The 21,883-nt window shown below is 35.0% G+C and overlaps 1 protein-coding gene across 1 annotated transcript; it reads left to right on the top strand.

The window, feature by feature from the left end:
- The first annotated feature begins 4,410 nt into the window (after window positions 1-4,410).
- On the top strand, window positions 4,411-15,549 carry LOC145772687 (uncharacterized). Its single transcript, XM_082584559.1, has 2 exons — window positions 4,411-5,965; window positions 14,909-15,549. The coding sequence occupies exons 1-2, from the start codon at window positions 4,411-4,413 to the stop codon at window positions 15,055-15,057; spliced, it is 1,704 nt and encodes a 567-aa protein (XP_082440685.1). The 3' UTR covers window positions 15,058-15,549.
- The last annotated feature ends 6,334 nt before the right edge of the window (window positions 15,550-21,883 follow it).

The following is a 21,883-nucleotide window of genomic DNA, read 5'->3' as shown; positions in this document are numbered from 1 at the left end:
ACATTTTTTTTTTATGAGTGTTAAAAATAAACGGAAATATCTTAAAGCTGATTATGTTACTTGACTTTGTATACTTATGGTATAAGACAAACTCTCTACCGAAACTGTAACATAAATCCATTTTTGCAAGAAAAAATTGTAAATTTTGCAAAAAATCTTACCTATAGCCTATGCTACTCTGACTGATCAGAGGCTAATTAGGACCGCGAACATTCATCTATGTGATTGGAAATCAAGTACCAAAATGTTAACAAGATAGAGCATATTTTTACTATGCCGGGAAAGGAAATTTTTATGTTTCTTTGGTGATTTTTAAATTTCAATCAATGGCAATCAAATGCAATAAATTTGTTCGACAAATATTTATTAAAGATAGCTGACAAACGTATAAATTGTTGCTATTTATGGAATTTTTGTTTTAAAATATGGTAAAATAACAACAAAACGACACAATTTATAAAAGAAAGTACAAAAATTAGCAAACATCGAAGATGTTTTGTCAACAAAACTTTGCTTTTTGTCAATAAAACTGTGTTAGTTTGTAGACATATTGGAGTCATGTTTGGAAGAATGTTTATAGTAAAGTGTCCACACTTATTCGATGATGTGTTTATGCTCTACGTGTCGCAGTAAGAGAATAAAAGTTTTAATAATTCAGATATTCTACACAAAAGATCAGTTCATATAAACAAAACTGCAAAATTTCTCAAAAGTTTATCTAACTTATAATTTTAATTCTAAATACTTGAAAGTGAAATTGAACACTTCTGTGATGCTGTATCATTTTCGTCGTGTACTGTCAGATATTATATGTGCTTACTATATCGTATCCATTGCTATACTGCAATAGATAGGTTACTATATCATCCCGTAACCACTGTCCTCCGCAATCGATGTGTCACAAGTAGTAATATGCTAATTGTATACAAATGTAGTCCTGCATTTTTATATAACTTGTATCCATTGTACATTTAGGTTACTCCTGACAGTTTCAAGCAAATAATAACCTAAACATTAAACATAACTTTTTCCGTTAGACTATATTTGCATTTGACTTATTGGAATGTTTTATCGTTCAGATTTACTTTTTAGACTATGTTATGTTGGTTTTTATAAAGTATTAAATCAACACCATCAAACTAATACGAATCAAAAAGTTCATAAATAAAAGTCATAAATTATTTTTGTACTTTCTTTTGTTTTCATTAAAGTGTGCCACCAAATTGTAAAAATTTATAAAAGCGTCGAGAGGATGGCAAAAGTGGTTGCGGAGGCCTGCCCTGCTGATATGGTAGGGCAGCGTATAGGTTATCGCACAAAAATGTACTTCTTTATTAGTTTTAGAAAATTCAGATCAAAAAGAAGTCAAGGACGTTTAATTCTTAGCTTATTATTACAACATAAAAAAAAATGTTTTAAAAATGTATGTAAATTGCATTTCATGGACGGTATGTATCAGAACGTATTGGTTTCAATTATTAGCTGAAATTGTTTTGCTACAGTTTCCTTCAGTCAAAATATTGACAAACATGAATTGGCGAGTCGCAACAGCGGCGGTTAATCATGCTGATTAGATAGAATCGCATTAAATCTGAATAGATGGCCGTTTATTCTTACTATTGTACAGCATTGTTTCGATCCGCTGTCCAAAACTCACAAGACAGAGTGACCATTTTCTTTTGCCTAAGGCGAGCCCAAAGACGGTTTAGAGAGAAAAACTTTCTTTCTTGATCACAAGGTTGATTTTTCTCGCGCGGTTTCGCGTAACCTCGGCATTTCAGGTTTGCTCACCAGAAAAAGAACTTGAATTTTTATGAAAGTAACAAACAGTATGATGAGAAATCGTGCATAAAAGAAAATTATAAAAAAAATCTTAAGATGCACTTTTCAGAAACATTTTGAAGATGTATGGAAACAACCTTGGAAAATAATAGCTCTTTTTTTTCAGCAGAAATTAATTTGTTTGAGAAACAGTTTAAAAAAACAGGAAAAATAAGGAGTGAAAATTTTGATAACCTAGAAACACTGGGTATTGGGCAGCATTGACGAAAGAGACAAAACCTCTCTTCTTCCAGATTTTTATCTTGAATTAAACTTGCAGAAATATTTTCAGGTATTTTTGTAAATTTATCTGAAAACTATTTTGTGATATTGATTCTGTAAAGAAACGTTGATGTATACCAATTTTACAAGAGAATTGCTCCAGCGACAACAAAATAAGCTACTGCAGCAAAAATTCTAAAATCTCTACGAATACATAAGGATTAGTCTTTTCAGTCTTTTGTAGCTCATATTGGCTTGATTGATTGAATGAATATATTTAAATATCCTAAATTAAGTTTAACTTTTTATTCCAGGGTTGGGCCCTTATCGCATTGCTTAAGCGATTTCAATCAATGATGGCGGTGGTCTGGAGAGTTTCTAAACTTTTACACTTTTAATCCGAGGCTCATTTGCACTATAAACCCTTTTTAGAGAAGTGCAAAAAATACTGTTACTGGTACATTGCAACGCAATATTCTTAAGAATACTGCCAAAAACAATAATAGGCTACTGGAGATCAACTGCTGCAATTCAGGTAAAAATATTGCTTTGAATAGATTCTTATATATAGAAAATTGCTCCTTAAAAAAGCAAAGAAACATGTCTGTATTTATGTTAAGGATCACAAAAACGTAAAATAACTCTAATTAAGAAGAATTTTTTTGGCGCCAACTTTAATTAGGCAAGACCTCAATTTTGCGTGCAAGGAAAATACAATTTAAAAATTGACCAAGTTGTTCTGCTACATTTTATCTTTAATTCTTAGTCTTGACAACATTAAATAAGTTGTCAAGGCATTTTATGTGGAAATCACAGATAATTTCCTTGTGGAAGAAAGATAATAATCATGGAGAAGGGAAAAAAAGTGTACCACATAGTGAATAGATTAAAATGGGCGAGGCAGTAATTAGAGGATAATTTCAAGTAAAATACATAGCCTACTTGAAGTATCAGGGTGCCAAACGACAACGTAATAAGAACATAGACGACCCAAAACAGATAGGCAGTTTTTTTTAAATTAGCAGTTTGCCTGTCAGTACCTTGCATTGACGGTTATATGCTCGCTGGACTAACTTACCAGGTGAAACGAAGGGCAAGGGCAAAATGATAGAACTAATTGTTTTTCGTTGATACAAAAAAGAAGAAAAAAAATCTTGAATTAATTGCTACAAGCAATAGTCTACTGTAGTGTACATGAAGCCTCAGGCAAACAGCTAATTGGAATTAATAGGCTGATGACCAGAGATCATCACATGCATTCCTGCAAAATCTTTGTTCGAAGAACAGGAAGGAGATGCTCCCATGACAACAAAAATAAAATACAGTTAAGAAACCGTTAAGCTTACAATGTTGCTGAGACTTCTAAGGAAAGGAACACTAAAGAAGTGTTTCATTCGTATGAATACAATAAAGCCAGTTACAGTGTTTCTGTTTGATAATGAACTTATGAAAACAGTGAGTTGTTTGTTTTTCGACATGGTGCTTTATTCTAATTTGTCAACAGCTTAACTTGAAACTTATCACTGAAACTATTTTTTATATGGCTTTTACGGCTGTATAGCATATAAACAAAGAAATATATTTTTTTGTGTGAAGACTTATATAATTAATTTACAGAAACAAAACAAATAACATGTCAATGGTATGTTTAATTAAAATAAAATCAGAGTTTCAAAAACAGTAAGATGTTTCATGGAATTGAGTAGCCGATATTTTATTTCCTAAACTGTATATGATATTTATCCTGTTTTTTTTTAACATTAAGTTAAAGTGGAGACCACTACAGTTCATCAATTTTTTTTCTGTAATTTAGTCATTTTGAGAATAAATGGCGGTAAGTACGTAGAATGATATGGCAAATAGTTTTCATGAACTATTACCATCTATAACACTAGCAAGAGCTAATTGCATTAATATTGAGTATTGTGAAATTACAATCCAATTTAAATCTTTCAGCTTTGTATATAATCCTTTTGTAGTTTTACTTATCAAGTTGAAGAATAAATAGTAAAACAGAAAAAAGCAGGGGGTATCATACATGCAACTTATACGGTTTGATTTAAATATATACGGCAGTAAATTCACTTTTAAAAAAACGGCAAAGTTGCAGTTGTATATAGCTTTCCCAATACAACGCAGATCTTTTTAAATGTCAGTTTATATAATTTTTTTGTTATTAAAAGTACACATGTAGGCTAAGTGCTGAAACTAATGTGTATGCTGCAACTTTAGCTAAATATGGAAATTAGTGGTGGATTTACCCTGTAACTTCATCGAGCAAATGAATACTCTAGTTAATGCCGTTTTTATCACTTTTCAGATATTTATTTATAAAATTGAAAAAGAAATCTGTAGTCAATGACGAACATGGAAGTTGCCGGGCACCAAGGCCGAGTCATAAGTCCAATTGACTTCTACCAGTCCAGAATGTCACATGCTGGATCTCAACATTTGGGCCACCCTCAATTGACCCAGCAAAGATCTCTTCCTACAATGGGGCAGAACTATGGTCTGGTAAACGGAGCTCAACATCAACCACCAATGCACCATTTAGCAAGTCAAACACCACATCATCAGTCTCAGCATATGAGCTCAATGACAAATTCACAGTTGTTCCCACAATCGAACCATCAGCAAGCGTCTCATCACATTAATAAAGACACCAACAGCACACCTACACGACCAGCAAGCAGCGAATCTGCTCTGAGTGCACCACAGATTCCACATGTGCCTTCCATTTCTCTACACTCTCATTTGCAAAGATCTCCTACAATGGACGCGAATCACCACGTAGACGATGTCCGCAACGAAAACACAAACAACAACAATAACGTGGACGGAAATATCATGGCTAATGATGGTAACAGTTCTACTATATCAGATGGAAGCAATGGGGATAGTGGGGCATTAGAACATAGCATTGTCTCTGGTGGACCGGAGACCCCACCAAGCACGGAAGAAGAAGGAAGTGATGGAATGAATGGGTCAGCAAAAAAAAACGATACAGCGAATGGTCTTGGACATAGAAGACCTGAAAAGCCTCCATACTCATACATCGCTTTGATTGTCATGGCAATACAACATTCGCCTGCTAAGAAATTGACCCTGAGTGAAATATATAATTTTTTACAGGCTAGGTTTGAGTTTTTTCGGGGTTCATATCAAGGATGGAAGAATTCTGTTCGACATAATCTGTCTCTGAATGAATGCTTTATCAAACTTCCCAAAGGGTTAGGAAGACCTGGTAAGGGTCATTATTGGACAATTGATCCTGCCAGTGAATTCATGTTTGAAGAAGGTTCCTTTAGAAGAAGACCAAGAGGATTCAGAAGGAAATGTCAAGCTTTGAAGCCGTATGGTATTTTTGGAGGAGCACCAGGTCTAATTGGTCACCAAGGCTACGGCCCACATCCCGATATGTTTGGACCTGGTGGAATGTCCCATGGGCCGATGCCACCACCATCTCACCACAGGACAAATTTGATGGGGTTTGATCCTTCCAGTGTGAACGCACACTTTTTTAATGCTGTTGCCGCAAACGGGATGACAAGCCCCCAAACAACATCTCCAACTATCACACCCAAAGAATCAAGCAACGTACATTCGCCTCATAACCAAGGACAGTTCCAAGCTAATTGTGCTGAAGTGTCATCTGGAAACACTTCTGCACAGGTATCACCTGCCGGGTTATCTGCTGTTACCAACCATCATTATTCCCCTAGCACAGCTATGTTTGGCCTGCCCGGTGCTGCTTCGCAATCACCCGGGAGTTACGTGCGTTCGAACCCCGCCGGACTGAACAGAATCACCGATCCAACGCCATATCAAATGATGAATGGAAATGTTAATTCCATGCCAGCACAAAGAATCGACTATCACCCTTTCTATGCATCAACAAAAGATACGCACATTTCATATGAAGGTAAGCATAGCATTTCATAGCGAACTAGTCCTAGCATGGTCAGACGCCATTTTGGGTTGTCTCTGTTTTTCTGTTTTTTTAAGCCAGTGATCATAACATTTGCATTACGTTGGTAACACTACAGCTAAGAAGTGGTCAACATCATGCATAGAAGTGTAAAAATAACAGCACTATTTTGATAAAGTACCTTATCTTTTTAATCAAAAGGACTCAAATTAATGAAAAAATCAAACTAGCGATTGTTTGTAATCTTGCACAAATTAGAAAAACACACTGTGGCAACATGAGTTATATTAACGAAATAAAAAACAACACGATAAGAACACGTGAATCATAAGAAAATGATGAGTAAGTTTGTTGGAATTTTTCCGTCATGTGCCGAATGATTACGATAGCAAAGCAATTCAAGTTCATTTTTGTTTTTATCAAGAGTGAAAAGATTAAAAGTAAGCTAGATTGGATGGCAACGTATCTTGCGATCTTTGATGACACATTACACCATGAACACTGCAACCTCAAAAGTCACTACATCATTATTAAACAACAGAGATGTAGCCTATTGCAAAACAACTTCTCGACCTTATAACTTTGGTTTCTTAAATGTCCGATGAAAAGGTTAATGCATCGGAATTGTTTGCCGTTCTGGCAGTTGTTTTGCATGAAGTAAACTAAAAGTAAAAAAATGTATTTCAATGCTTCTCTGACATCGCTAACGATTTTTTTTATCCTGTGCGGCTTTAAGCCCAGTAGTTGAAGATTTAGATTAAGTAAATGGGAAGGCAAGGAAGCCAATTTTGGTGTCCACCTTCAGGCATGCCTTTAAGTGTCCTGCCAAAGTGTCCTGCCAACCACATGCTCTTGAGTGGTATCGAACCAGTACCCTTTTAAACCCTGCTAATGATTACCAGTAAAGCAACTATAAGGAGTTTTGAAAACAAAACTATTTCCAAATGAAATAACGTTTTAACGCACAAATCCCGCCTTGATTTTGTTGTTATTGTGTAAGTTCAGCTCTAAGAGTCTGAGCGAGATGAAAATGCACGAGCACTTTAAGACGCAGGTAACGTCGTGTTATTAAAGTATGTGGCACGGGTCATGATTAGAGACTCACTGGTTATTTGAGGTGAGATGTGTTCAAACTAAAAATAATTTGAAAAAATTAGAAACAAACTTAAATTTCGTTCCGTTCAACATTAATTTTTTTTGCAATAAATTTGGCTTTTTTATTTTGAATCACTTTTTGAATTATAAATATTTCTTTCGTTTCATTTTCAAAACGTTTTGCACACTTCTTGACTTCTTGATTTTATGTTCAAAAAAAGCTTTTATCTGCTGTTTATTCATGCATGGTCAGTGGCCAAGGGTTTGCAAGTTTCTGTAAATTATGTGATAATCTTGTTTCGTAAATAAAATGCAGTTTTGTAGTTTAATTTATCCCTGTCAAAGGTTTGAACTTTTAGGCTGTCTGGAACTCTTCAAAAATGTCACCTTATCAGGATAGAAAGAATTAACACGATTTTGGAAATCGCATAGAAACATAAAACTTAACGAATCAAGATATGAAAAACAGGCCCCACACAATAACAGAGAACGTGCACAAATCGGTTCATAGTACCATCATTTTGTGTTGATACATCGTCGTGGTGGGAGTTTTGTTCTTTGTCAACAACAAAACAAAAGTGTAACCTCTAGGAGGCTGCTTGGTGACTGTTTATTGTGGTCATCACACATAACACAAAATGCTTTTGCGAATAATATTCTATTGTTTTTGTTATAAGTTCAAATTAATGGCAAGAAAAATGCCATGAAGAGAAAACAATGCAAAAAGACTGCCCGAAAAATGAGGTCAACTAAAGGTTTTGGTTAAATCTTGACAATGTTTACAAAGATTGTTCTGCACTGATATTGTACCTATCAACTGCAAAGGTCGTTTTTTTAGTCTAAGGCCGTTTAATAATAAGCCTAAAGATCTAAATAGGTCTTGTAACTTTAACGGTCATATGATAAACAAAAAAATAAACACGCCTGGCTGCTACTTGGATGAATGAGTATGCTCTGAGGTAGGATGAGTAAAAGACAAGGCAGATGTTAAGAGGAAGTTGAAGCAGATACAAAATGATTTGTCAGGTACAAACTTCTTCGTCAAAAACATACACACACGTCCATGCATGAAAATAAACTACAAAGAAGAGTATTGAAAATATTCTGCATCCATGAAAGATTGAAACGAATAAAGCAATAAGCCTACCACAAAAGTGGTTAACAAACCCTGATACGGTTCAAGCAAAGCATAAAGAAATAGGTTTCGATACACATTCTTTCACGAGACAACCCAGACAACGTTGCAGATGTTGAATCAATGTAAAAAACGGTTGATTTGCTGTCTGGGAACTTCATTTAGACAACAGTAGCAACATTGACGTAGAAAATGAGCGATTTTTCATCATGTAATAAATCCAGGCCGGAAATTCGATGGCGACAAGTTGGCACAACCTGAGGCTTTATCATAATTAAAATTTACCCACGGAAACGGCTTCAGAATACCAACGCCACGACAGTGCGCCGCAACAACATGGCAAACCCTCAACTACTTATAAATAAATTTCAATCACAACTGCCGATGTAGCTTTTGAAAAGATTTTGCACGCTTTTCGTTCCGGTACTACGAAACGAAGAACAATAAAATTAAATTTATTCGTACAGTTTTTACCTTTGCTTAAAATATAGTGAAAGAATGTGTAGAAATTACTGCATGGTTGAAGCCTTTAAATGTGCATCATTATCTCAAACAACAAACTGCTCTACTTGAATGATTGCAATTAAATAATTAAAACTAGCATGTGCTTTTTCGTGGAGCGTGACATGTGTAAAAAATTTCATCAATGGTAAAGACACAGGCGCAGTGGAGATTGATTAGCCAGGCTCTTGATAAAGATCTTTTTTCTTAGGAACGGCGCCTTCTGGTCTGCCAGCGCTCTAATTCGTCGCTGCGAAGCTTCTTAACGCTTGTCAGAGATAGAACGCCAACAAGGGAAAAACTCGACTATTAAAACTCGCTCTCATCAAAAAAATTTTTTTGCTCAAGAAGTTACTGAGATGCCTCGTAAGCTATGCTGTTAGCAAATTAAAACGGCTTAATGATTCGACGATTCAGGATTAAGAGGCTGGAAACTGGCTTCGGTGTTTTTTGTCGTTGCATTCCCTTCGCTTCTGGCCAAATCGTGAACATTGGCTGAGCATGTCTTTGACCAAGGCTGACAAACAGAGTGAATTCCTTACGTCCTCGCTCGCCCAGCGACATACACTCGGTTGGATCGAATAAAGAAAAATAGCACACCTCGTGATACAATAATACAATTCATGTTTCTCTATACCAAAGCTGATAAGATTACAACATATGAATTGTGATGCATGTTATTGCAATAGAATGTTTAGCAGGGCAATATTAAAAATACAATTCAGATGTTCTCTCGTGTGATTCAACCTAAAGGTAAATGACTCCTTTTTTTAAATCAAATAAAGGAAATATTAACGAAAATATGGATTTGTGGTATTAACTTATTGTCACACAGTGAGAACTGTTGCTGGTCATTTTTGCCACGAAAAATACACTTCACGGAATCAAAACATTTAAAATCAAATCAAACAAATGGTTAAAAGATGCGAGATTATCAAGCTTTTACAGACTAAGTAAAGCTAGTTTTTAAGGAGACAAACACTATGCTGGTTTGGTAATGGGGGAATACATCAAAAGTTTCTACAGCATTCCAATTATATAAAACATGACATTTTTTTTAATTGTGCTATTATCTTATCAAAATTCAATTTGTTTTGGCTTCTACACGACAAATTATACCACAATAGCATACTGGCGTTGGCGGGAGCACTTAGATTTTGAAAGAAAAAAACTTGAGCTCGTTTCCAATTTCGCCTTAACCACTTGTTGGTGATTCTACTTTGCATGGTTATCGGCAGCCTTGGCCGAGTGGTTAGCGCGTTGGGCTCGCAGTCGAGAGCCTGCATGTTCGACTCCAGCCACCCGCACTTGCTGTTGTTTCTCTGGGCAAGAAACTTAACGATACTTGCCTCTATCTAGTGATCGATTTCGAGTAATGAGTAGTACCAAATTTAAGTCATAAGTAGAGTAGACAACCGGAAACTGACATTGCCGTCGGCTGCAGCGTGGGTCAGGTGTATGTCGAAAGGCGTACACCGATGCATAGCGCTCAAGTCCGCTTTCCCGCAATGCAGGATAAAGATAAACAAACAAACAAACAAACATGGTTGCAGTGCAAAAGACACTTTAAAAGTAGGTCAATAAAGAAAGCAGATATTGAAAGCAACATTCATGATCTGAAAGACCTATGAAACGCAACATTAACTTGAGATATGAGTTTCGCGGGTTTCCACTGATAAAGTTTACAAACTAGGTGATCTAAGTGGGGAACGGAACCAGTTTAAATGTTAACTGGGAGTTTTGCTTTCAACTCAATTAGAACTGAACCATGGCTCACCAGCAGCACAAGGTTCAGCAAAAATTAGACTGTAAAAATTGTTCTGTAATAATTGCTTGACTTTAAAACAATATGACGTAGCAACAAAAAGGACAACCAACTGTGAGGGTCGCAACAATATAATAAATGTAATTATGAGGCTACCGAAGACAAACTCAAGCTGTCTTAACGTAGACAAATTCCCATTGAGTGTACAAGTAACGTATTTTACCTACCAACTCTAAATCTGACACGTCTACTGCATATGAGACCTTCGCGACCGTTTAAGTAAAAGTGGAAATTTATAAGAGACTTTTTGATTTGCTTTTAGCACATTCTCTTGGGTCTAACCCTGGTATCATTAATGCAACGTATTTACTGAGGAAAGTACACTTGCTTTGTCAAAACAAAAAGAATAGCAGTTAGGCAGTTTAATTTCATAGTGGTGTTGCTGTCTTAGCATGACGAGATCATGCAAACCAGCATTGAATAGATCTATTTCAAAATTAGCTGTTACGACATTCTTAGAAATAATCCAGCAAACCTAAAATTTGTAGAGAGAAAAATGCATTGCAGCCTACTGTAGTTTATATACTGGCACACGCTTTGTACAGCAACTAGTTATTTCTCCTTCAAATTATACACCTGAGTAGCAATTATACTTCAAACTATCCAATTACATGAAAATCTAGGTTAATACCTTCATTACGAAAGAATGCAATTTGACCTATTTTAGGGAACCTACTTGGGAATGCGAGTTATCACTCTCTTACAATTTTTCACAGTTTTAAGTTATTGTTTAAAAGGTTTACCAGTTTCTGTATACGATGGTAGATTGATGAAATTATGCAATTGCATCAACAGTGTTACAACAAAGTTGAGGACAGTTTTAAGATGAGAAAATGATTTACATATCCTTTGAGTGACTAAAACATCGGTAGAAAGTTGTTGGCAATGTAAAATTTTGGAGGATTTTCTGTTATTGCTCATAATTTGATGTAGATTCCTCCAAGTACTGCGGCCTAACGAAAAACGTTTTAAATTAACGTATTGCAATTGATAACATTGGGTTGATGACATGCGTCATTAAGAAAATTAACATATTTTTCACGTACACTTGACACAAACATTAAAACAATGAAAACTATTAATACTACAAAAAGTGCTCAATGCCAAGCAAAAAGGCAAAGCAGAGCGAATTAAATCAAATATAGTTATTACTATCTGAAGGCTTCAGATAGTAATAACTATATTTGACACAAACATTAAATATAAACGTGTGGGTCAATGTCCAGGGGCGTTTGAAGGATTATTTGGCTCGGTATCTATGAGATCCTCGGCCCCCAAGTCAAGACACTTATTAAAAACACGCATTATATTTCAAAAATATAAAGTAGTTTCGTCAAATTCTCGGGCCCCTCGAAAGATTACGCGCTTGGATCTAAAAGTATCCTCTGGACCGCCTCCCTGTCAATGCTACTGTCAATGTCACCTTTTCAGGACAATGTGTACCATGACGGATATCAAAAAGTTTTTGTTTCACTTTTATGCTAAATCGAACATTTACATCATCAAATCAAACCAAGATGTTAACCTTAAATTGGTGTGGATAGCTCAATTAGAGTTTTCTCGTAAATCACATGCTATTTACCCAACCATCCACTTGACACGACAACTTAACGAGATGTTATTATGACGTTATTTTGAATACACGCTGTTAATTATGAATTAGGAACCTTATAAGAATGACTATTGGCTTTCTTTAAACTTCACATTGCTATAAATTAATCTCGATATTTAATCAATTACTAAGAAATGTATCAATTTAACATTTAGAAAATATACAATGGCATTCAATGATATAAAGAAAGGTGGCAATATTGTAAATGAAGTGCTATACATTCCATTGAATTATCACTGATCAAATAATTACTGGATTATCGGCTTTATATTACGTATCAGTAGGCCTACTCAAGGTGATAGTGCTTTAAAAGTTAAAAGGTATTTTTAAACATGTGCAAGTTTTTTTTAAATATCCAAGCATGATAATAAGTTGCTGTCAGCTAATTCGTGTAAGGCAAAATTGTACTTCGTTCTTGGCGATTTAATGTTGTATGTTATAATGCAAAGTTTTTTATTGATTACGCATATTGTGATATTTTAGATTTAAGCTATCGAGATTTGGCGATATAGTTTATTTACTGAAAAAGCAATGACAAATTCTAAGCTAAAAGAGATTGTAAACGTGATGTAGGCTACAGTTAAGCAAGCCGAAAATAGCTTGACTGTCAGATACACATGCAAGTTAAAAATAAAGGCACCCAAATATTGCGGGAAGCATAAAAATTTCGTGCATATATTCGTTTGTATTTTACCCTATTGAAAACAATTTTAAGGCACATGAAGTTGAACTTCCTTATGGAGTTTTTTTGACAGCAGCCTACTATAATTTAAGTCTATGTGAACATAAAAATACATGGTAAGTTCACAAGAATATTACTTGCAGATAAGTTATGCTACAGATGGCAGCAAAAAATAGATTTTTCTACGAAGAATCATCACGTCTAACTTACACAGAAAATTGTTTAAACTTGCAATCCCATCTTTATGGTGTTTACAAAAATGACGAGAAAACACAGAAAATCGATTGAGATTCACTGAAAAAAAGTAACGATCACACACGAGAAGAGTCATTCCGCCTTTGGCAACAGTTCGTCACAGATTCTGTCGGAACTGAAGCGATTTCGCGCACAAATCGCGGTTTTAGAAAACCATCAAAAACAATATCTTGTAGTACAAAATATACCGGAAAATTACAGCTTTTTTTCATCAGAAATGATAAATTGTAAAAGTTTGGGTGTTTTTTATTATAAAGGAAACCAAGTATAGTTGCAGTTGCGCAAGTTTGATGCAGTGTTTTGGCAACCTTGGACGAGGGCCTCGTCAGACGACCTCATGTAAACAAAATTCTGAGAGTGTCTCGTGGTTTTAGAACCACACTGGTGACCAAAAGACACAACTGTAAGAAGAAAAATGTTAGAGGAAATGAATAAAAAAAAAATTAAAGGCAAAAGACTTAAATGGTTTTCTTGCTGTTTAAATATTAGGAATTGTTCTAAAACTTGTACAAAAAATTGTTTTCTAGTAGTTTGTAGCGAAAAAAAGTTGTTATACAAGTGACTACAAACTTAGCCATTATCTCTTAACATTAGGTAGAGCGTTTAGCATTGTACCGATAGTCTATGCATAGACACATCATTAATTAATATTTGTTTCAGCAAACAATAAATACTATTAATACAACAAAAAGTGCTCAATGCCAAGCAAAGCAAATTACATCAAAGTAATAACTATATTTGATGTTTGTTTGAATAAATATTATAAAATTGGTATAAACACTGCCACATAATAACAGCATGGTACTAGCACTGTTCATAAAAATGTATTTAGTAACTAAGTGCTACCCATTTACCTTTTAATTACTTGTTAGGGCATGGGATTTATATAAATTCATTCACTGCCTAAATATAAAGTTAAGGAACAATAATATTTACGTCTCGTAAAGAGCAAAGCAGTTAAATGGGAAGCAATGAGACTAAATATTTGTAGGCACTACAGCTTGGCATTCGTGTTGTATTCGTGTTTCACACCAATTGTGAAAGTGATATGTCCACGCAAAATGGCGTCTGATGAGACAATTGTGTAATTTGCAATTTTTTCTTTTTCTGCTTTTGTATCATGATTATGAACGATTGATCAAGATCAGTGCAACAGGATTTAAAGTTTTCACTCTTGCCATTCGCTTAGATATCTTATCGGGTTATTTCTTAAAAGTTTTTCACAAAATTAGACATGGTTTCGGGGAAGTAAAGTGCTCGGTTGCGCCTCTTCACCGGCACGTTCTGGTTTGTGAAGCGTTGAGAGCAACGCATATTTGCCCAGCGCTATACAAAAACACAAACATTATGCTGACTTGGGGAAATTCCAATAACACATCACTCAAACGCAAGGCGGTGAACACTTTTTAATAAATATTAGAATACAGACAAGAAATAGGTTTATGTATAGAAATCTCAACAAAGGATGATTGAAAAAGGCTTTTTCACAACGTGCCTGCATTTGTTTTGATGAAAATAAAAGCTTAATTTCTAGTCTGCTTTACTGAAAAATCATGGCCAGTGAGCCAATTTTTGACACCGCAAAGAACCAATAAATCACCAGATTAAGAATCATCCACGGTTCAAAGTGACAGACTTTGATATAAAACAGAATCTTGTACCAGCCGTAGCTTACGTCGTTCATCAAAGTCAGGGTTAGCCAAAATCGTCTTATTTATTTCTGATAACAATCTGTGTTTTTCATACATTAGTTAACATCACTTTATAGTGTGTAAATTTTTAATTCTTTTCAACTTAAATTAACTTGTCTAACTATAAAATTTATTTTGCAGCAACTGGTATGAAGTTTAAAACTGAATGTGCAATGGACCCTTACTCTACAGCCGGTGGTGATAGAAAACAACCTTATCCAGCAATACCAACAGCCATTCCAGCAGGCTATCCAAATGGCTACTATGATACAAAGTCATGTGCAATGTGATAGAAAGCTACGTATGAAAAGAAAAGTTGACCTTCTGTGAGATGCAGGTCATAAAAGAAAATGGCAACACTGAAAATGTATTCTCATTTCTACCGGATTTGAAGAAGGAAAAATGATAATCAAAGCATCGGGGGAAGGAGTGCAATAAAGTACGATCGTGTAATCCAGAACCGAAAATGCTTTACTAACTCAAGAGAAATCTTCTAGACAGAAGACAGATTCTCTGAACGTTGCTCGTGGTATCAACGATAAATAAAAGAATTTGTTGAAGACCAAGAACACAATTGGGTCTATTCTGTATGATGTGCTAACCTAAAAAACACATACTACGACTTGAAACATGGCTTTAATTTTGTGAGAAACAATAACTTCTTGTTCAAAGTAAAACATTTCAGTGTTTCGCATTGAGTTTGAAGAATTGCTCAGACTATGTTTCAAATAGGGCTTTAATTCCTAATAAAGTCATGCGTGCATCATTAATTAATGAGTAAAATTGCCACCGGAGCAAACCTGTCAACGTGGGCCGTCAGCTAGGTGTGCTGCAGAAGAATGAAAAAAAGAATTTCCTGCGAGTTTAATCTATTTTTAGCCAAATTGACAGTTATCCGCAAGTTTATTTATGCTGTTCAGTTAATGCTTTCCACCGCTATCTCAATGATAAAAACAAAGCAAAACACCCAGCGAGGCAAACGGAACCCGGCTGTTCAACGCAAAAACTGCCCAAAGAGCAAGGTGGCATACGTGAACTGGTACAAAACTACGCTAAGCCATACTAGCGCGGTGATGCAGATTAAATCTGCGCCTCCAATCGGTATTAATTATCATGATATATTTCCATGGGCTGAAGTTTGAACTTAAAAGCATAACAGAAGAGATTATCGGTGTATTTTCTTGGACAAAGCTTGCTTAGACGATGTGATATTCTCAAATGCTACAGCAGTTCGCGCGCTACAAGACACAATAGTTCTATTGTTTTTAACACCGAAAATGATTGAATCATTTGCCTTGAACTTTAAGTTTCTCCAAGAAATATTTCTGAAGTTTTGATTTGAACTACAAGATTCGACTCCTTATAAAATCAATCTAGAATATTTTTTTGGTATTAGTTAGCCAAGCTTGTGCACTGGTAAGTTCAAACGCTTGATCCAAATTGTTAAAACGTCAAATATAAACATAACGTTCTTTTCATGGAAAGACTTATTTTTCTTATTAAAAAAAGAACAGATTGTAGATGTTCGGCTCAATACTTCTAGTCTGAAAACACTTAATGAACTATCGTACCATGCATAATTTTTTCTTAACAATTGTGATAGCGTAAAAGCTCAGAAAGTCTGAAGCGCACATCTACAGCTACGATGCGTAAAATGTCAAGCTTTCATCTGAAGGCATTCCTTATCTAAATTTGTCCCACAAAAAATAGAAAGAGCAAAGCATAGTTTCGAAAAAAATCTATAAAACAAAAGTTAAAAAATAAACGAAGTTTGAAATTAACGACTAAAGGCCGACAAGGCAAAAACATGCGACGCATTCCGACCATACGGTTTTAAGAGAGTCATCACAAATAGGCCAACATGTGGTATCAAAAGCACCTGTAACCACAGTTAAACTTTTGTTATGGCAAATATTTTAAGTTCTTCTCTGGTGAATTTGTTATTGATTTTCATATTTCAGGCATTCCTAAACTTAGTCATCGAAGCAAAGTGCCTCAATTTATCTGTACGGCCTTGGTATAGCTTCATGCGAATAATTTTGATACAGTTAACTGGATTATGCGTTGACATTGTTGTATGATATTTTGTGCCAGTTGCCGTAAAGTTTACAGCTTTTTCTGTTCCGATTAGAGCTGCATTTTCCAATTAACTGAGATAATAATAAGCTTTTCAATTTTTTTTTATTCTTCTGTCAATAGTTTGCTAGAAATTTTATTTATTTAACGCGTTTCTGTGGGCAAATTGAGTTACACGTTAGCTAAGTTTGTAACACAACTTTTTACAATAACAACAATTATGTAGTGATACGTCAAAACGTCTATTACTATCATGAATAAACAGAAAGTAAACTGTTGTTTTAACTATTTTTATCAAAATCAAAATTATCAACTTTAACAAATTTCCGTTTCTATGTTATCTTAATGGATCGAAGACTTACGTTTAATGTTAATTGAACGGCCTTCTGACGTTAATCTAACAGTAGTAAACGTCCTTTCTTAAGAAGGTTTTATATCAATTTTTTCTGTGAAAACATGCACAGTGAGTTACTTATGCTGTGGTGGCCGTAGGGTACGGCAGCGGTTTTGCGTCGTTTTACTTCCCAGACAACAAATCAAACGTTTTTTTACATTGATTCAATGTCTGCAGACGTTGATTTAATAAAAAAATGATTAATGTGTTGTCCGGGTTGTTGTTTTATCTCAATCGTGCTTTTCTTTGAATAAACGCAAATTAAGTTACCTTGTTCGATCTTGCAAAAAAAAGACGCATATCAGTTTTACAAAGTGAATAGTAAGTAAAAGTAAAGATATACACTGTGAAAAAAGACTATGTAAATTTGGTGAAACCAATAGACGATCGATCTACCGTTGTGTAGTACTATCTTAGCGACGTCTTAAGTCGGCAGGGTTGATGATGATTTCACTGAGTGCTGATAGAACTTACACAGAATACGTAAATCTTTGCGTGTGAGACTAAATAATCCAAAAAGTAACTGCTATAGTATAGAAGACATTTCGTTTACTTCTTATTCATAAATTCGTAAATAGTAATTGCAATGCTCCTGCCATACAGCCGGGAGATCAGCGGGAATCAGTAAATAGGTCTAAAGTCCCGGGTTTCTTACCAGGCAACAGAAGTTTAACATTTTGCAAAAGTGAATCATCAAGAAACGATTTGTTTGCGTATCCAGGCTTACACCGGGTGGTTGAAGATTTAGATTAAGTGGACGGGAAGGAAGCCAATCTTCGTATCCATCTTCAGGCATGCCTTTAAATGTCTTGCTAAAGACACAGCCGGTGTCGAACCGGCGTCCTTTCGATTGCCGTTCCAGAGTTTTCACCACTCGGCTATGCAGTCGACGACAAGAAACAGTAGCTCAGCATAAGACAAAATATGAGTATGGAGTCGTAAAAAAACAAGCCGAAAAACCAGTCGCTATTTAGAGATACAACGATGGGTACTATAGAGAAAAACAGACTCACTTTCATTGAGATTGGTAAAAATTTACAAAACTTGGCTTTGATAAAACTTTTAGTTGCTAGGCTTTACCGTGGAAAATTTCTATTTTATTTCACAGATGCGCAAAATAAAGCTGCTCTTCCTTGGTGGAAAAAATAAAGCAACTTAAAATGGCGCAAGCAAATTCAAACAAAAAATTGAGAAGGTCACGTGATAGTCATGCTTTAACAGAACGCGATATGGGAAGCACTGCACTAAAACGAGAAGAAAGATAAATTAACAGGAGTTCATGAAAAATTAATCAAATGAAGCATATTTTTTTGGAAAATGCTCACAGAAAATAGAGGGAATTAGACTAAGCTTTCAATAAAGATAACAAATTGATTTTCAAAAAATACTTATCTGATTGAAGTTGTTTACAAATTTGTAAGAATTCCAATAGGGTTAGGCCTATATGGAAAACGTTTGGAAATGCATGAAGCAATAAGATACAATTGTGTAGAATGTGGCGTTCAATAAATCATTAGTGAAGCCTGGCCAGCATAATTTCCAGTGTTTTCCTTGATAGACACTTTAAAAAAACGGCAACAAAAGACTCGACACAGCTCTTGTAGAGCTGGTGGGATATTTTCGATGAAGTAAAGGCAATTTTTTTTCTTCAGTGTCGCCACAAAGTGTGTGTGTGTTTCTCTTCCTTAGAAAACATTTTTAGGCTTTTGTTGTTTTTTCGCATATCTTAAAGCAAGTTTTCTAAACGAAACAAGCAGCGAGTTTATCCCTACGGAAAACTTTATCTCTTAAGGAGGTAAATGCACTGATTCAGAAAATATAGATCGAAACATAATTACCGTATGCAACTTTTGATTCGAAAATAACGCGCAGGGGTAAATTTACCTACAAATCTTCAGCAAAGAGAAAAAGAAAGCAAAAAAGTTGAAAACCTTAGTTTGTAAATATACTAGAAAGAAAAGTGTGACGGAATGACTTGTAAACGGGATGAAGAGTTTTCGCCAATCCAAAACTAAACTTTCCAGTATTCGAGAAATGAAATCAGCTATTTCGATCATTTTTATTGGGTTAAAATATTCCATTTACTTTAAACCTTTTATCATTCCAAAACATCAACAAATATTAAGTAACTGTGAAACAGTTTAGTAGCATTTGATAATAGCAGAATCTTTTATCATCATTACAATTACGACATCAATTTAATAAAGAAAAACAAGTTGAAAAATTGATTTAGACTTATCGTTAATAGTGTTTGTATCAAATTTCTCTCTGTGAGCACGATTCTAGATATTTATCGGTCTTATTATAGAGGCCTAATATTCAGATGTTTATCTAAAATTGGACTTATTCAATTTGGTTTAAATCGTGCAGACATTAGTCAGAAAGAATGACAAATAAGAAACTTGCAATATTCAAGGCAGTGTGAGATTGCTATCGAAACAAAGTAATACCGGAAAGTTACCAAGATGATATAGTTACCAGAAATATATAGTTACCACAAAGTCAGAAGAAAGGTGTCAGAAGCTATTCAGCTATCAGAAAGTTATACTAAAATGACACTGGATGTTATTCAAAAAAGTTAACAAGATTAGAGGAAAATTTAATTTTGGATTCAGAATTTGGAATCAGAAATCTTGTGAAAGTTAATCAACTTGACACTTTCACATCTTGGAATAATTGTGAGCCACTGATACAGCCCCCTTCCATAAGGTCGACAATGCAGAGTTACCGATGATATCAAGACATTGCAGACACTCGTTAGAGTGAGTAATAAATTAGAAGCTGAAGTTTCAATTTTTATTCCGGTTTCTTGATGTTGCAGAGAGTTATGGGTTAGATTCAGATTCTTTTTTATTTGTTTTATTAATACAGCACGTATACACCAGTTCATCTACAGTTCTCCACATACAGTAGTTCCCGCTAATTAAGGCCACGGTTAATAGGCCCAACAACTTATTAAGCCCGATTTATTCTGGTTCGGAATTACCGAATGCATAAGAGTGGCAGTAAATCGTCTTCCCTTAACAGACCCATCCGTTTCATAAGCGCAAATCGTCCGTATCGAGGGGGCTTATTAAGCGAGGACTACGAGATAAAAAATACTTTAAATATGGTGCTGGTACTAGAGTGACAGCGAAAGACCACGGAGTCAGCAATGTGAGCTGCCACCCTCATGCGAAAGTAAAGAAACTAAAAAAGAAGACGCAACAACAACGAGAAAACTAAAAAAGACGCAACAACAACGAGAAAACAAAAAAAGACGCAGGATAAATTAATTTAAACAAGGAACCATCTCTTTGGATGGTTTCACTGCCATCATCGTCAGCTGCATCGCAGAGTGGTGATGAGCCTTGGTATAACGTTTCAAAGGGCGCCGGTTTGACACCGCTCAAGACCATGCGGCTGTATCTTTGGCAGGACACGAAAGGCATGCCTGAAGATGGATACAAAAATTGCCTTCCTGTCCACTTAATCTTCAACCACCGACACTTGGATACGACAAAAATAGTTTTGGATCCATTGAAGGATTAAACATATCCAGTAAAAATCGAGAAAATTATACCAATACTTTCAAGTTTATATTCACTTGATACATTTAGTATAGCTTTTAAACAGGTGAGCCCAAGGCAAAAACTTTGAAAGCGAATATTAAATGTACTGATTTTCATTCTATGGCTAGAAATAAACGGATAGAAAAGAAGCAGATAAAATAAAAAATCCGTGCAAGAATAGTTGATAAGCAAAATAAGAGATAAGAAACTACAAACAACATGATGATACAACCAGCAAACGGTACTTTTTTATATCGTTTTAACTTCTATTGACGTTGAAACGATATCAAAAAAAAATTCTGGTTGAGTCCACAAGTTTGGATAATCTAATTTTGCGTTCTGACATTGACAATGTTGGATAACCATCAGCATGTGAACTATGAACCACTAAAACACGATTGATACAAAGTGCATAGAAAAAATAACTGTATAAAATTGTAATTGCGCAAACGAACAATGACTTAAGAATTAATGCCTTTGTCATCAGTTTACGTTTACTCAAAAGTAGCCAAACAACTTTCAAAGTATCAATTTGATTTCTACAAAAATGACAATTTTGAGTGGTAAAATAACAAACGTGCGTTGTAATATTTGAGACAGGCAGGGTGTTAATTCTCGGTGGCATATACTTTTGCCTGTTGGTGAGACGGCTTCTTTAATATTAGCTCTTATTGCTTTTTATCCAACAACAAATGAGACACTTTTTCCGGAAGCCAAACATCTTCATCGCGAAATCAGACAAAGGTGGAATGAGGTTATGAAGTAACGTTTACGTTTAAGTAATATAAATTTTCGTATAAATAACGCGATAAGTGTCATGCTGTAATGTGACAGTGAAAAAAAAACTATCGAAAAACGTCATGGAGCTTAAAAGGCCATTCAAGTTCTAAGCAAAACAACCGAGGAATAATATGCTTCATCACTAATACAGTTCTGTATACACGCAAAATAGATGTGGAATTCATTATTATTCAAGGTAAAGTGTCATATGAGTTCAATTCCTTCAAAACAATTCATTTGTTTTTACAGATTTCGTTAAATTTCAAAAAAATCTGCGAGAATTTGTAAGTAAGTGTATTTGTGATCACTGTGTAG

This window comes from Aplidium turbinatum, chromosome 6 (genome assembly GCF_918807975.1).
Source record: "Aplidium turbinatum chromosome 6, kaAplTurb1.1, whole genome shotgun sequence".
Classification (NCBI taxonomy): domain Eukaryota; kingdom Metazoa; phylum Chordata; class Ascidiacea; order Aplousobranchia; family Polyclinidae; genus Aplidium; species Aplidium turbinatum.
The sequence above is the reverse complement of the archived record's forward strand: the minus strand, read 5'-3'. Positions and strand labels throughout refer to the sequence as shown.